Source organism: Octodon degus, unplaced genomic scaffold, assembly GCF_000260255.1.
Source record: "Octodon degus isolate 3935 unplaced genomic scaffold, OctDeg1.0 scaffold00064, whole genome shotgun sequence".
NCBI classification, from domain to species: Eukaryota; Metazoa; Chordata; class Mammalia; order Rodentia; family Octodontidae; genus Octodon; species Octodon degus.
The window spans coordinates 10466400-10479015 of NW_004524640.1; the positions used below are offsets into that span (position 1 = coordinate 10466400).

Here is a 12616-nt window from a genome sequence, read left to right on the forward strand (position 1 = left end):
TCTGGGGATTGAACCACCGCATCCTGAGCCTCACTGCTCTATTTAAGCAGGCACTTAAACAACTGAGCTAATGTGCAGGCCCCCTGCTTTTCTTTTAATGAAGACAGTAGATCTATCTGGACAAGAAGAATGAATTCGTAACTAGTGCTGAGCAATTCCACCTGGATCAGTGGTTCTTATCAGGAACAATTTTGACCCCAGGTACATCTGATAGTGTCTGGTGACATTCTTTTTTTTTTTTTTTTTTTGGCGGAACCAGGGATTGAACTCATATCCTTGCGTTTGCTGGTCAAGCGCTTATCCTACTGAGCCATCTCCCCGGCCCCTCTGGTGACATTCTTGATTGTCTAAGCTGGAAGGCTGCTACTAGCAAGTAATGAATGAACAGAAGCCAGTTGCATGGATACAGTTCAACTTTACCACCATCTCGAGTCATAACTGTCATGACTTCCCCAAAGCAATACTAATTATTTCCTGCATAGTGTATCAGGATCCCAGAAGTAGACCAAACCATTAGTGTTATGGTGGAACTTTACCAGTAGAATCTAGAATGTACCTCGTTCTTCGGTATTAAATTAGGATAAAGCAGGCACAGCCAGGTGTGGTGGCACATGCCTACAATCCAGCATTTGGAAAGCTAAGGCAGGAGAATCACCACAAGTTTGACGCCAGCCTGGACTACATAATGAGTTCAAGGTCAGTGTGAACTGCATAGAAAGGCCTTGTCTATAAATGAATGAATAAATAAATGAGCAAGAAAGCAGGTATATTCTGGCTTGGATGATATCTCTTTTGTCCTAATATATACGACCCTCCCTCTGACCCAAACTGAGGGCATCCACTTGGTCTTGCTACCACTTGGGACCACCTTTCCATCAGTAAGTTCTCTAATAGTTTGTGCTCTGTGTAATTCTGGATGTGTCTGCCTCTTTTTTCCAGTCTCAGGCCCTGGTGGAGCCAATTCTCACACAATGGGACAAAGTCTTTCTGGAATACCAGGATACTTTTAGGCACCTTATAATGCACAGTGCAGGTCCCGAAACAAAGCAATATCCAGGTTTAAGTGATGCTAATACTGAGAAACTGGTGAATTGAACAATTTAACACATATCGAAAAACTACTCACAATTCCGTGTTTCTGTAATAGGTCAATGTCTTGAAACAGAGATTCCTAAAGGAGGTGAAATGGAAAAAAGTGGAGTTTTGGTTCTTTGTATTCAAATGTTTCATAATTTTTAAAGAGTTAATACTATAAGTCAGGGCTGGGGAGATGGCTCAGTGGTATAAGTGCTTCCCTGGCAAGCACAAGGGCCTGAGTGCAATCCCCGGTTCCGAAAAAAAAAAAAAAAATACTATAAGTCATACCTCAAACTCTACTTCTCTAGGTAGACTGAGGTGGGAGCAATGTTTTATTCACATTATTACATATTTATAAATCATATACTACATAAATATTACATATTTATAATTTATACATTAAAAGGTTTCAGAAGCCTATTATCTTTGCCTTGGGTTCTTTAAATCTTTAAAACATTTATCCAAAACAGTAGAACACCACCTGATCTATTTAAAATATTTTTCTCATTTTTTCTACCCTCCAAATCTTGGTCACCTTCTAGCACAAGGCTGCTTCTTGGTATTAGGATGCTATAACCAGTTATGTTATTAAAATACTTCGCTACCAGGCTTGGGTATAGCTCAGTGATGGAGAGTTTTCCTAGCATTCACAAAACCCTCCAAAATTTTTTTTAAAACAGTTGCTATATAGCTAATCTTAGCATTTCTTGCCAAAGAAATTGTTATATATTTGTAAATTATGCCTATTTCTACTTCCAACTTCTAAAAATAATAGTTGGCAGACAAGAAACTTGATTTTTATGGAATGACTGAATGTCTACATATCTTTCCACATTCTAGTCTTACCTCTTCATCTTGGAATCCTGATTCTTCCTGCACTATCTGATCCTCCTTCATATTGAAAGGGGAGCAGCAGTAAAATAACCAATTCTGGGAAAATAAGAAATATTTAAGAAACAGTTACCCTTCATATAATAAAACTTATTTGCCTAGCAGCCTCTGAGTTCACTTCAAAGTCACCAATGACCAGGACAATAAAAGGAACACTGCTTAGAAATATTAGGTTGATCTATCTTTCTTCTGCAGGGTTTGTAACATTTGTGTGTGTGTGTGTGTGTGTGTGTGTGTGTGTGTGTGTGTGTGTAGTGGAAGGCAGAGAGGTTTAGTTTTTTCTCTTTCCTCATTTTTATGTTCTAATTTTCTATTGCAGTTAATTATGACTGGGAAAGTATCTATTGCTTCCTTGTAATGTCATTTAGAATTACTTATTGCTATTACATTTTGCTATTATGTTTATGCTTAACAACACCTTAAGAATCCTGACATTTTATTGTTCTTCCTGTATCTAGCATGGCAACTCAAATTTAGTCCACCCCTAATGAATAAGTTTTATTTTTCTCATATATGACAAATGCTTTCTTGCTGCTGATTGTGAATAGTTGCTCTGGTAACATGGCAATATCTTTGTTTCATAAGAGATGTGGGGTTGGGGATGTAGCTCAGCAGCATAAGCACCTGCCTGGCAAGTGCAAGGTCCAGAGTTCAAACCTCAGTACTGAGGAAAAAAAAAGAAAAAGAAAAAGAGATTATCATATGAGATGTGCCAGGGTGCCAGACATGGTGGCATTCACCTTTATTCCAGCACTCCTGAGACTGAGGCAGGATTGCTATAATGAGTTCAAGGCCAGCCTGAGCTACAAGGTGAGACTCTGTCTAAAAAAATAAAATAAAATAAAAACAAAATCAGGGCTGGCCCGATAGCTTAGAAGACTAAAGCACCTGTTTAGGCAGAGAGCAGCGGCCAGGGTTCAATCCCCGGTGTGCAGGGCCGGCACTGCCCCTGTGGTGTGCTGAGTCTTTGATTGAGACTGGGCGTGGTGGCACCCTGCCTGCAATCCCAGCACTTGGGAGGCTGAAAACAGGAGGATCGCTACGAGTCTGAGCTATGTAGTGAGCCCCTGTATCCCCTGTACTAAAACATTTTTTAAAAAAGCTAAAAAAAAAAAGAGTAGTTACTCTTTGTTATACCTATTTACTTAGTTTCATGCATTTGTAAAAATATGGTGGATACCCAACAGTGTAATTTAGTACTGGGGGCAGCTAAATAGTTTTTTTTTTTTTTAATAGTTTTTAACATTGTAGAAAAAGATGTTCTTTTTAAATCCCAGGGAACGGGGCCAGGGAGATGGCTCAGTGGAATAAGCACCTCCCTGGCAAGCGCAAGGACCGGAGTTCAATCCCCGGTTCCGGAAATAAATAAATAAATAAATTCCAGGAAACCACATTCATTCATTACAATAAAATGTGGCCCACATAATCTTTCTTGGCCTCTTCCATCTCCTCATTTAATACCAAAGTCCAGAGGTACTGAGGCAGCAGAGCCGGGGCCAAGCGAGGAGACCGCGCGAGCCAGACCTGCGCCCTCCTGTCCCTCAAAGGGCTCTGGGGGTGGCCCACGCTCCTCCCGCCCCGCAGGAGGCCGGGCCGGTTCCCGCGGCCAACCGCATTTTCCCGCCCAAATTCCCACCTGAGGACGACGATGCCTCCAACACCGAGGACCCAGTTGTTCGGGCGGGAGGCGGGGGTAGGGGCGGAACGCACCAAGTCCCCAACCCGGGCGGTGGCGACCACCGCGAAGGTGACAGGACCGAGTGCATGTCTCCTCACCTCTTTCACCTCAGGCCTGCCCTCCCTTTTTGCCAGTCCCCTTCAATCCACACTTTTCTCCAGATTTTCAAGGTGAGCCCATTACCTCCCTTCCCTCACACACCCCAAGTCCCGTTGGGGCTTTTCAGTCCTCAGGATTCTAACTCTGACCAGAATGCTGAAGATGGTTACCCGCGCGTCGCGGACCCAAGGGTTTGGCGCCAAAAGAGAAGGGAGGCGGCGCTTCCCTCGGGTAGGCGGGGCGAAGAGTGAGGGGCGGGGCCGCTGTGGGCGTGTTTGAGGGCGTGGCTGGAAGGGTGAGGGGCGTGTTTTGGGGCCGAGGGGGCGGAGCAAAAACCCAGGGGGCAACCGGGAAGGGCAAAGGATGCTCCTGTCTTGGCACGCTGGGACTGAGCGGTGCTTTGACAGAAGGATGCTGGGGACAAGGGTCGGATAGGGAAGAGTGCTGGCACGTTCCCCGAGCTGAGGGAGGTGCAGAGGTCAGGGAGAGTACTCGGAGGGCTGAGCAGGGGTGGCTCAGCAGGGTAGAGGTGACCGTGCAGATACTTATCTCAGTGGGGGTCAGAAGGTGGAATATGGGGTTCTTATGCCCCCTCCCACTCAAAACTTTCCGCATCTGGCTTCCTACCTTTGTGTTCCCAATTTTCCTCTGTTCTGGTGACTTTCTTCCTATTCGCCATCTCCTGTCTGTCACTTTTTGGTACCAGGCAGGCACGGTGCTGCTGAGCTACAACGCTGGTCACTTGAAGTTTTAGACAACAGAAGCCAAACATATTTTGGTTCTGCTTTTATTTTTCTTTTAATTAATGAATTAATTAATTTGGTACAAGGTCATGGCTACATAGCTTAGACTCATAGTGATTCTCCTGTCTCAGCCTCCCCAGTGCTGTCATTACAGGCGTGTGCCACCATGCCCGGTTTTGGTGGCTGGCACAGCATGCCCAGGATTCTGAGGCCAGCACTCCCCAACCTGGTTCTGCTTTTAAATAGGAATTTTAGGCCCGCCTTTGGCAGCACAGCCATCTCGGTGGCCTCTTCCTCCGGTTCAGTGGGGACCGCTGCTGAGAGCCATGAAATGTGTTCAGAGAGCATCTGTTGAGGTGGAGGCTGCGAAGCATCTTGGCTGAACATCTGTGCAAACAGTTCTTTGGGTTCAAGACCTAATACAGGATGAGCCTTTTCCTTCTGAATCATTTGGATGGGATAAATAGCAAAAGCTTCCCACAATCACAGCTGGCATCTTGGAGGACTGCCCCCCTCTCCAGGTGGATTGCTTGAAGGGTCAACAAATAATAACTACCACAGCTTTCCAAAATCTGTTATTTTCCTGAAACACAGCCTGTCCCTTGTGTTAGCCGGAAGGGAATGCCCATTTGGGGAGGAACAGAACAGGGACTCCAGGCTCACTCTGAGGCCTCACCTGAAGTAATTATAGTAACTTTTGAGCAACTTGTTAGATGAAGACATCAACAGAGTGCAGAGCAGCAAAGAGCACAACGAGATGATTTAGGGAAATCTGGCATATGTAGTTTGGTGTAGTGACAGCTGGGAGAGAGAAATGTTCATAATATTTGAAGGCTGTGTGCAGTACACTTAAACTGAAATGAGCTTGGTACAGTAATGACAAATTCATGAAGTGAAGATCAAATCTTGTTGGGATATATTGAGAGTAGAATCAACTTTAAAAATGTTTAACAACAATAACAAATCCTAGGAGAGTTTAAAAGTACATATGAAGACCTTGCCAGTCAAAGCCGAGCAAAAATATCCTAAGTCTTCTGTAGCATTCAAAAATTCTAAATACAAAGGTGGCATTTCACATGACTAGGTAGCCATCTGGAGAAAAATAAAACTGGAATCGTACTTCACACCTTATACCAAAATAAATTCCAAGGGAGCCAAAAATTAAATGTGAAGAATGTAATAATAAAAGTACTAGAAGAAAACATGGAGCAGTTTATCATTTCAAAATAAAAAGTCTTTTTGAATCATAAGAAAAATCTTTTAAACAAAAAACTAGAGGCCAAAAAACACAGCTAAACAGAATATACACATGTATCTTATTTTAGTCCTGCATGGAAAATTATATTTTCCATCCAAGATATAGAAAATGGCAAGTAGAAGCTTTCCGGATAACTAGTAAAAAGATAATGCAACTTCCCCAATTTAAAACAAAATATGAGCGCTGGGGAGATGGCTCAGTAGAATAAGCACTTGCCTGGCAAGCACAAGGGCCTGAGTTCAATCCCTGTTTCCACCAAATAAATAAATAAACAAACAAATAAACAAATAAAATTGTTCTGGAAGTCTACAATTCCTCTATCAAATTTGGAAACTTTATCTTTTTTATATTCTAAGAAATAAGAACATAAGCAGTGTGATTACCAGCTAAGACCTGCATTTTAAAGCACTACACTGTACTGCCCCTCTGTGGACAGCCACCTCATAACCAGAGACAGACACAAAATTCCCGTTGGTACCCTTGGGGCTTCCTCACACCAATGCGGATACATCTTGGAATTTCAAGAGCTCAAATTTGAGAAATCCTTTGGTAGGGAATTAAAGAAGATACGACCCACACAAAACAGTGTTTCACTGGCTGGATCTCCCCTGAAACCTATTTCATTCATTCAGAAAACCTGTGTCAATTCCCCACTATGTCAGGCAGTATGTGTTGGTTTCTAAGAATTAACTAAACCATATGGGTATAATCCTAATCTTTTTTTCCCCTGTTGAATGATAATGAAGTCTCCCTAGTTTCTCCTTTTTACATAGTGGGCTTTATGATGGATAACAAATATGTTTTGGAATCCCAGATAGAGAAGTGCTGAGTACAGAGTTTTAGAAACAGGCCAGGCGTGGTAGTGCATGCCTGTAATCCCAGTACTGGGGAGGCTGAGATGGGGAGGATTCCCATGAGTTTGAGGCTAACCTGGGCTACAAAGTGAGTTCAAGGACAGCCTGAACTACATAGTGAAAGCTTCACTTAAAAAAAAAAGAAAAGAACAGAAACAAACATATGTTCCATGGAGCCATGTGCTCATATTCTCAAAGTAATAAAACAACTTTCCTTTTCCCTTGCTTTTCGTCAGGGGTTATAAAACTCCCTTCCCATGAGCGTATGTTAGAGAAGAAAGGTCACTTCCTCCTCTTCTCTCCTTCCAGAGGGGAGGTGAAGCAGATGTGCCAGTTGCTCTGTGTAAGCTCCAAATCTCCTCTTCTGGGAGTTCTTTTCTCTGGTATAAACCCTGAAGTATGCACAGGTTGTCCCTTATTTTATTACCCTGTAAGAAATGGGTGTATGGGGCTGGGGAGATCCATGGCATAAGCGCCTGCCTGGCAAGTGCTAGGTTCTGAGTTCCGAAAGAAAGAAAGAAAGAAAGAAAGAAAGAAAGAAAGAAAGAAAGAAAGAAAGAAAGAAAAAGATTGGGCATGGAGAAGATATTCTAAGTGCTAAGGTACCGTGTGATAGCATCCTGTTCATCTCCTCTGAGTTCCCTCCAGCACTCCTGGGTTCAACTCTCAGGACAGTGAAAGAAAAAAAATGTTCAATTTATAAAATACTTTATTTCTCCTTGTGTCTTCAGTCATCATATTTTATTTGACTTGTAAAAAATTGCATTACTGGGGATTGAACACAGGACCTCACGCATGCTATGTGAGTACTCTACAATGGACTCTTCCTCTGTTGTAAAAATTTGCTTTTAGAAAGGTCTAATTAGGTTTCCTGGGCTGCCTTAGACTTGTGATCCTCCTGCCTCTACTTCCAACATCACTGGGAATACAGGCATGTGCCACCACGTCTGACTAATTTGTGTGTGTGTGTGTGTGTGTGTGTGTGTGTGTGTGTGTGTGTGTGTGTATTTGGTACAGGGTCTCACTACACAGATTGGAATCATGGTGATCCTCCTGTTTTCAGCCTCCCCAGCACTGGAATTACAGGTGTGCACCACCATGTCCAGACTCTGTTGTGGTTCAGCGCGCCCCTGGTGAGGGGTGTATGGCACATTGGACAGGGATCGAACTTTGATCCCTGCACTTGTCAAAGCAGGTGCCTAGTCTGCTAAGCTATCTCACTGGCCCTTGGCTAATGTATTTTAACAATTACTTTTAAGATGAACTTTGCTTTTTTTTTTTCACTAACTCGAATTCAACAAACCAAATTCCTTTAATTCATTGTCCTATTTACAATGAATTAAATTATATCTAATAATTGAAAAGGCAATATTAACAGTATATTTGAGGGGGCCTGGCCCTAGCTCAGTTCTTTAAGTGGCTGCTTCCACAAAGCTGTCAGCCTCAGGTTGCTGTAGTTCAATCCTCACAACACTCCAGTCAGCCAAAACTGCCCTGAAGGCATTCGAGGAGCAAAAAAACCCAGTATATTTGAATTTCTTCTATGGCCTGACCTGATCAATTAACTTTTGAAAGCACTTAAATCACTCTCTTAAAGTCTAATTTAATTTGTAGTTTTGGGGCCAGCCTGATAGCGCAGCAGACTAAAGCAACTGCTTAGGCAGAGCACAGCGGCCGGGATTCCATCCCTGGTGGCTGGTGCTGGTCCTACCTACAGGGCGCACGGAGATAGCAATTGAGACTGGGCGTGGTGGCTCACACCTGTAATTCCAGCACTCGGAAGGCTCAGAACAGGAGAATCACTAGGAATCCGATCTACATAGTGAGACCCTGTAGACCCTGTCCTAAATACAGGGGGAAAAAAAAGAAAAGATTTTTTTTTTTGTAGTTACCATCAAGTTCTCACCAAGATTTCATAATTCTGTGAAATGATTCTATACCTTTCCAAAAAAGTCAGATTAGACAACTACATATTTCAATTGGAAATAATAAGACTGATCTGTTTTTTCTCAAATTTGACAAATTCTCTTCGCCAATATAATCACTTTGAATATAAACATAAAGACTCCTAGCTGACAAGATCTCTTTAACGTATCTGAAATTCTGGACTTTGACATTTGTCTCCAGGAAATGGTTTATATCTTCGAATTACTACTTCCAAACAAGTGTATTTTCTGTCCAGGGGGACCAGAGTGGCATAGATGTGGAACCTTTGGCTAAATAGTTCAGGACAACTTTCTGAGTGAGCAAGAATTTTAAATCGTTTACCAAAAGTAGATTTCCCTCTAGTCCAAGGGAGTAGTTTTCTTTCTTTCTTTCTTTCTTTCTTTCTTTCTTTCTTTCTTTCTTTCTTTCTTTCTTTCTTGTTTTTGGTCTTTTTGAGACAGGGTCTTGTTATGCAGTTCAGGCTGGCCTCGAGCTAACTTTGTAGCCCATACTGGTCTTGAACTCACAGCAATCCTCCTGCCTTAGCCTCCTGAGCACTGGGACTACAGGTGTGCACCACCACACCTAATTCATGGGGTAGTTCGAATGGAGACCTTCTAGCTCCTAGCCTGATTCTGCTCTCATGATCTTGCTTCATAAAAAAATTAAAAAAAAATTCTTTTTCTAATGTTTTCTTGGGGCCAGGGAGATGACTCAGTAGAATAAGCATTTGCCTGGCAAGTGCAAGGGTCTGAGTTCAATCCCCGGTTCAAAACAAACAAAAAAAAATCTCTCTCTAATGTTTTCTTTCTCTGCCAAATGAATCACTCCTTACACTCAACAGGAAGATGAGCTGTTGATGGCAGGATATAGTCTTCTGCATGCCACAGAGTGTTCTGCCCAGCTCTGAGCAGTTCTACCTAAAGCAATAGTCTGTTTGCAACAATGATGCAATAGTGGTTTTTTTTTTTTAATTTTATTTATTTATTTGTGTGTGTGTGTGTGGCCAGCTCAGCCCACCAGGGGGCGGGGCTGGCTGGCATGTGGTGCTGGGGGATTGAACCGCGGTCCCTATGCTTTGCTAAGCTTGTTCTAAGTGGGTGCTTTAGACCACTGAGCCATCTCACCAGCCCTGCAATAGTGTTTTGATCTCCTACTTTGTGCCAGTTGCTGTGCCAGCGCTGTACCCCAAAGATGCTTGATGCTGCTCATGGGATCTCAGCACCCTGGGGGAGTAGTCTATGCTCTTGCTGTGGTCCCCAGAAACTGGGGCTCACCAGTTTGGTTCCCCTCTGATATCTTCTGTTGAAACTGTTGGGCCATCCCCAGGTCTCCTGAAGGCAGGCATTACTTCTCGGACAGCGCAGCAGACAGCGGGCTCCAAACCCCTTTGAAAACATGTTTTGCTCATTTCCTCTTTACTTCGTGGTCGGGTCACAAGGTTGCAAAGAATCACATTCAATGACTTTAGCTCCAACTTCTGATCATACTCCTTTAAGAACAAGAAACTTGGAGCTGAGCTGGTGTAATCTCAGCACTCAGGAGACTAAGACAGAAGGACTGCCTGAAGTTTGAGGCCAGCCTGGGCTATGTAGTGAGCTCAAGGCCAGCCTAAACTATATCGTGAGACCCTGTCTCAAAAGAGAGACAGAGACAGAGACAGAGACAGAGACAGAGACAGAGACAGAGACAGAGACAGAGACAGAGAGAACCTTGGGCTGGGGCATAAGAACACATGTCCGGCATACCTGAGACCCTGGTTTGATGCTTACCACCAAAGAAAGAAAATAACATCACGTTGTTTATACTAAGCTTTATGGTTTGTTTGTTTTTTCAGAACCAGAGATTGAACTCAAGCCCTTGCGCTTACCAGGGAAGCGCTTATTCCACTGAGCCGTCTCCCCAGTCCCTGCCTTATGCCTTTTAATGGCTATGCTGGTTACATGAAGAAGGTTGAAAATGATTGCTGTTTGTAAAGACTTGACTAAATCCTTATCCCAGGGTCTTACTAATTGTCCTTCAATTGCAAACATACAAAGCTGGATGTGGTAGCACCCTCCTATCCCCCAGCACTGAGGAGGCTGATGCAGGAGGATTGTTATGAGTTCGAGACCAGCCTGAACTACACAGCAAGATCCTGTCTCAAAAAGCAAACAAACAAATAGAAGCTGGGTGTGGTAGCACACATCTGTAATCCCAGCCCTCAGGAAGCTGAAGCAGGAGGATCAGGATTGTTGCAAGTTTGAGACTAGCCTGAGCTATAAAGTGAGTTCAAGTTCAAGGTCAGCCTGAGCTGCATATCAAGACCCTGTCTCAAAAAGACCAAAAAAAAAAAAAAAAAAAGATTGCTCAGACAGGTGCAGGGACCCCAGTGTGCTGTGCCAGCCCTGCCCCCCAGGACCCACTGAGACAGATATTGAGACTGGGCATGGTGGAGCGTGCCTGTAATTCCAGTGCTTGGGAGGCTGAAAACAGGAGGATTGCTACTACTCTGATCTGTGTTGTGAGACCTCGTAGACCCTGTACTAAAATACGTTTAAAAAAAAAAAGTGTGGTGGCGCATTCCTGTGATCACAGCACTGGGGAGGCTGAGGCAGGATGATTACCAATTTCAAGGCCAGCCTGGGCTACTTATGATGACTCAAGGCAGCCTGAACTACACAGTGAAACTTTTTCAAATAAACAAACAGACCCAGAGTGCTGTGAGAACAAACATCAGGACCACCTTATCTAGGTTTGGTGAGTGGCAGATATTTTAGCTAGTTCCCTCCTTGCTGAGACAAAACACCCTACGCCCACCAAGGAGAGGTTCATGTCTCAGTCTGTAGTCTGCCAGCTCAGAGTCAGAAAGGTGTGTGGTAGTGTGCAAAAGCTGCTCACTGCAAGAGGGGCAGGAAGCAGCGAGCAGAGGGAAGAGCTGGGGAGGGGACAGACCCTTCCAGCCACGCCCCCAGCGACTTTCCTCTGGAGAGCAGACCCACCTCCCAAGGGCAAGTCAGTTATGGGTCCCATAATCCAATCACCTTCCAAAAGCTCTATCTATGGTGGCTCTTGGGGGACATCTAGATATAAACGGTACCTGGCCACATCGTGGCATTCAGGCTGAGACCCCCATGTAGTTGGCCAATCAGGTAGTAAGGACGGAACAAGTACTGACTTAGTAGCAGCTACCTAGCTGGAACCCAGTGCTCCTTGGAGAACTAAGGCTGAGGAGCACACTTGAAGGTCCTCCAGCGCTAGGGCCCTTTCTTTCCCATAGTATTCTTTTTTTTTTTTTTTTCCTTTTTTTTGCAGAACCAGGGATTGAACTCAGAGAAGTGATTATTCTACTGAGCCACCTCCCCTGCCCCTCCCATAGTATTCTTGTTCCATTGATTTTGTTTTGCACTTTTTCTTATGTGTCTAGTTTATATAAACATTTACAAAACTTGTGGTCATTGCATTTAAGGCCAGGGAGATAGTCCCAAAGATACTAATTATTCTCTCTCTCTCTCTCTCTCTCTCTCTCTCTCTCTGTGTGTGTGTGTTCATTTGTATTAACCTTAACAGGCTTCCTGAAGAGTTAGGGGTTTTTTTTGTCTTGTTTTGTTTAATGTATTTAGTACAGGGTCTCGCTAAACAGCTTGGACTCCTAGTGATCCTCCTGTTTTCAGCTTCTCTAGCACTGGGATTATAAATGTGCACCACCACACTCAGTCTCCATGGCTGGCTCAGAGCACCCGGGGGCCGGTCTGGTATGGCAGTGGTGCTGGGGATTGAACCTTGGTCCCTGCGCGTGCCTAAGCAGGCACAAATCTGCTGAGCTATCTCACTGATCCCCAGAGTTAGAAAAATAAGAAGAAAGAAAATCATTCATAAATTTACAAACCAAAACCAAAAATCAAAACAATAGATTTAAAGCACTGATTAGGGACCTGCAAGATCAGTGTCTAAAGCACCTACTTACTCAAGCTTAGGGAAGTACAGGGACTGCGGTTTGATCCCTGGTACCACATGCCGCATGAGCTGCGCCCCCAGGGTGGGCACAAAAAGATAAATAAGGCTGGGGAGATAGCTCAGTAGAATAAGCACTTGCCTGGCAAGTGCAAGG

The 12616-nt window shown here is 43.8% G+C and overlaps 1 protein-coding gene across 1 annotated transcript in view; it reads right to left on the bottom strand.

Annotated features, from left to right (window-relative positions):
* Positions 1 to 1974, bottom strand: part of Dmc1 (DNA meiotic recombinase 1) — a 42263-nt gene extending 40289 nt beyond the window's left edge. The window contains exons 1-2 of the mRNA XM_004634694.2: positions 1924 to 1974; positions 1127 to 1171 (exon numbers count right to left, since the gene is read on the bottom strand). Of these exons, the coding sequence (XP_004634751.1) occupies positions 1127 to 1171; positions 1924 to 1974 (96 nt within the window). The remainder of the gene's footprint in view (positions 1 to 1126; positions 1172 to 1923) is intronic.
* Between the last annotated feature and the right edge of the window lie 10642 nt (positions 1975 to 12616).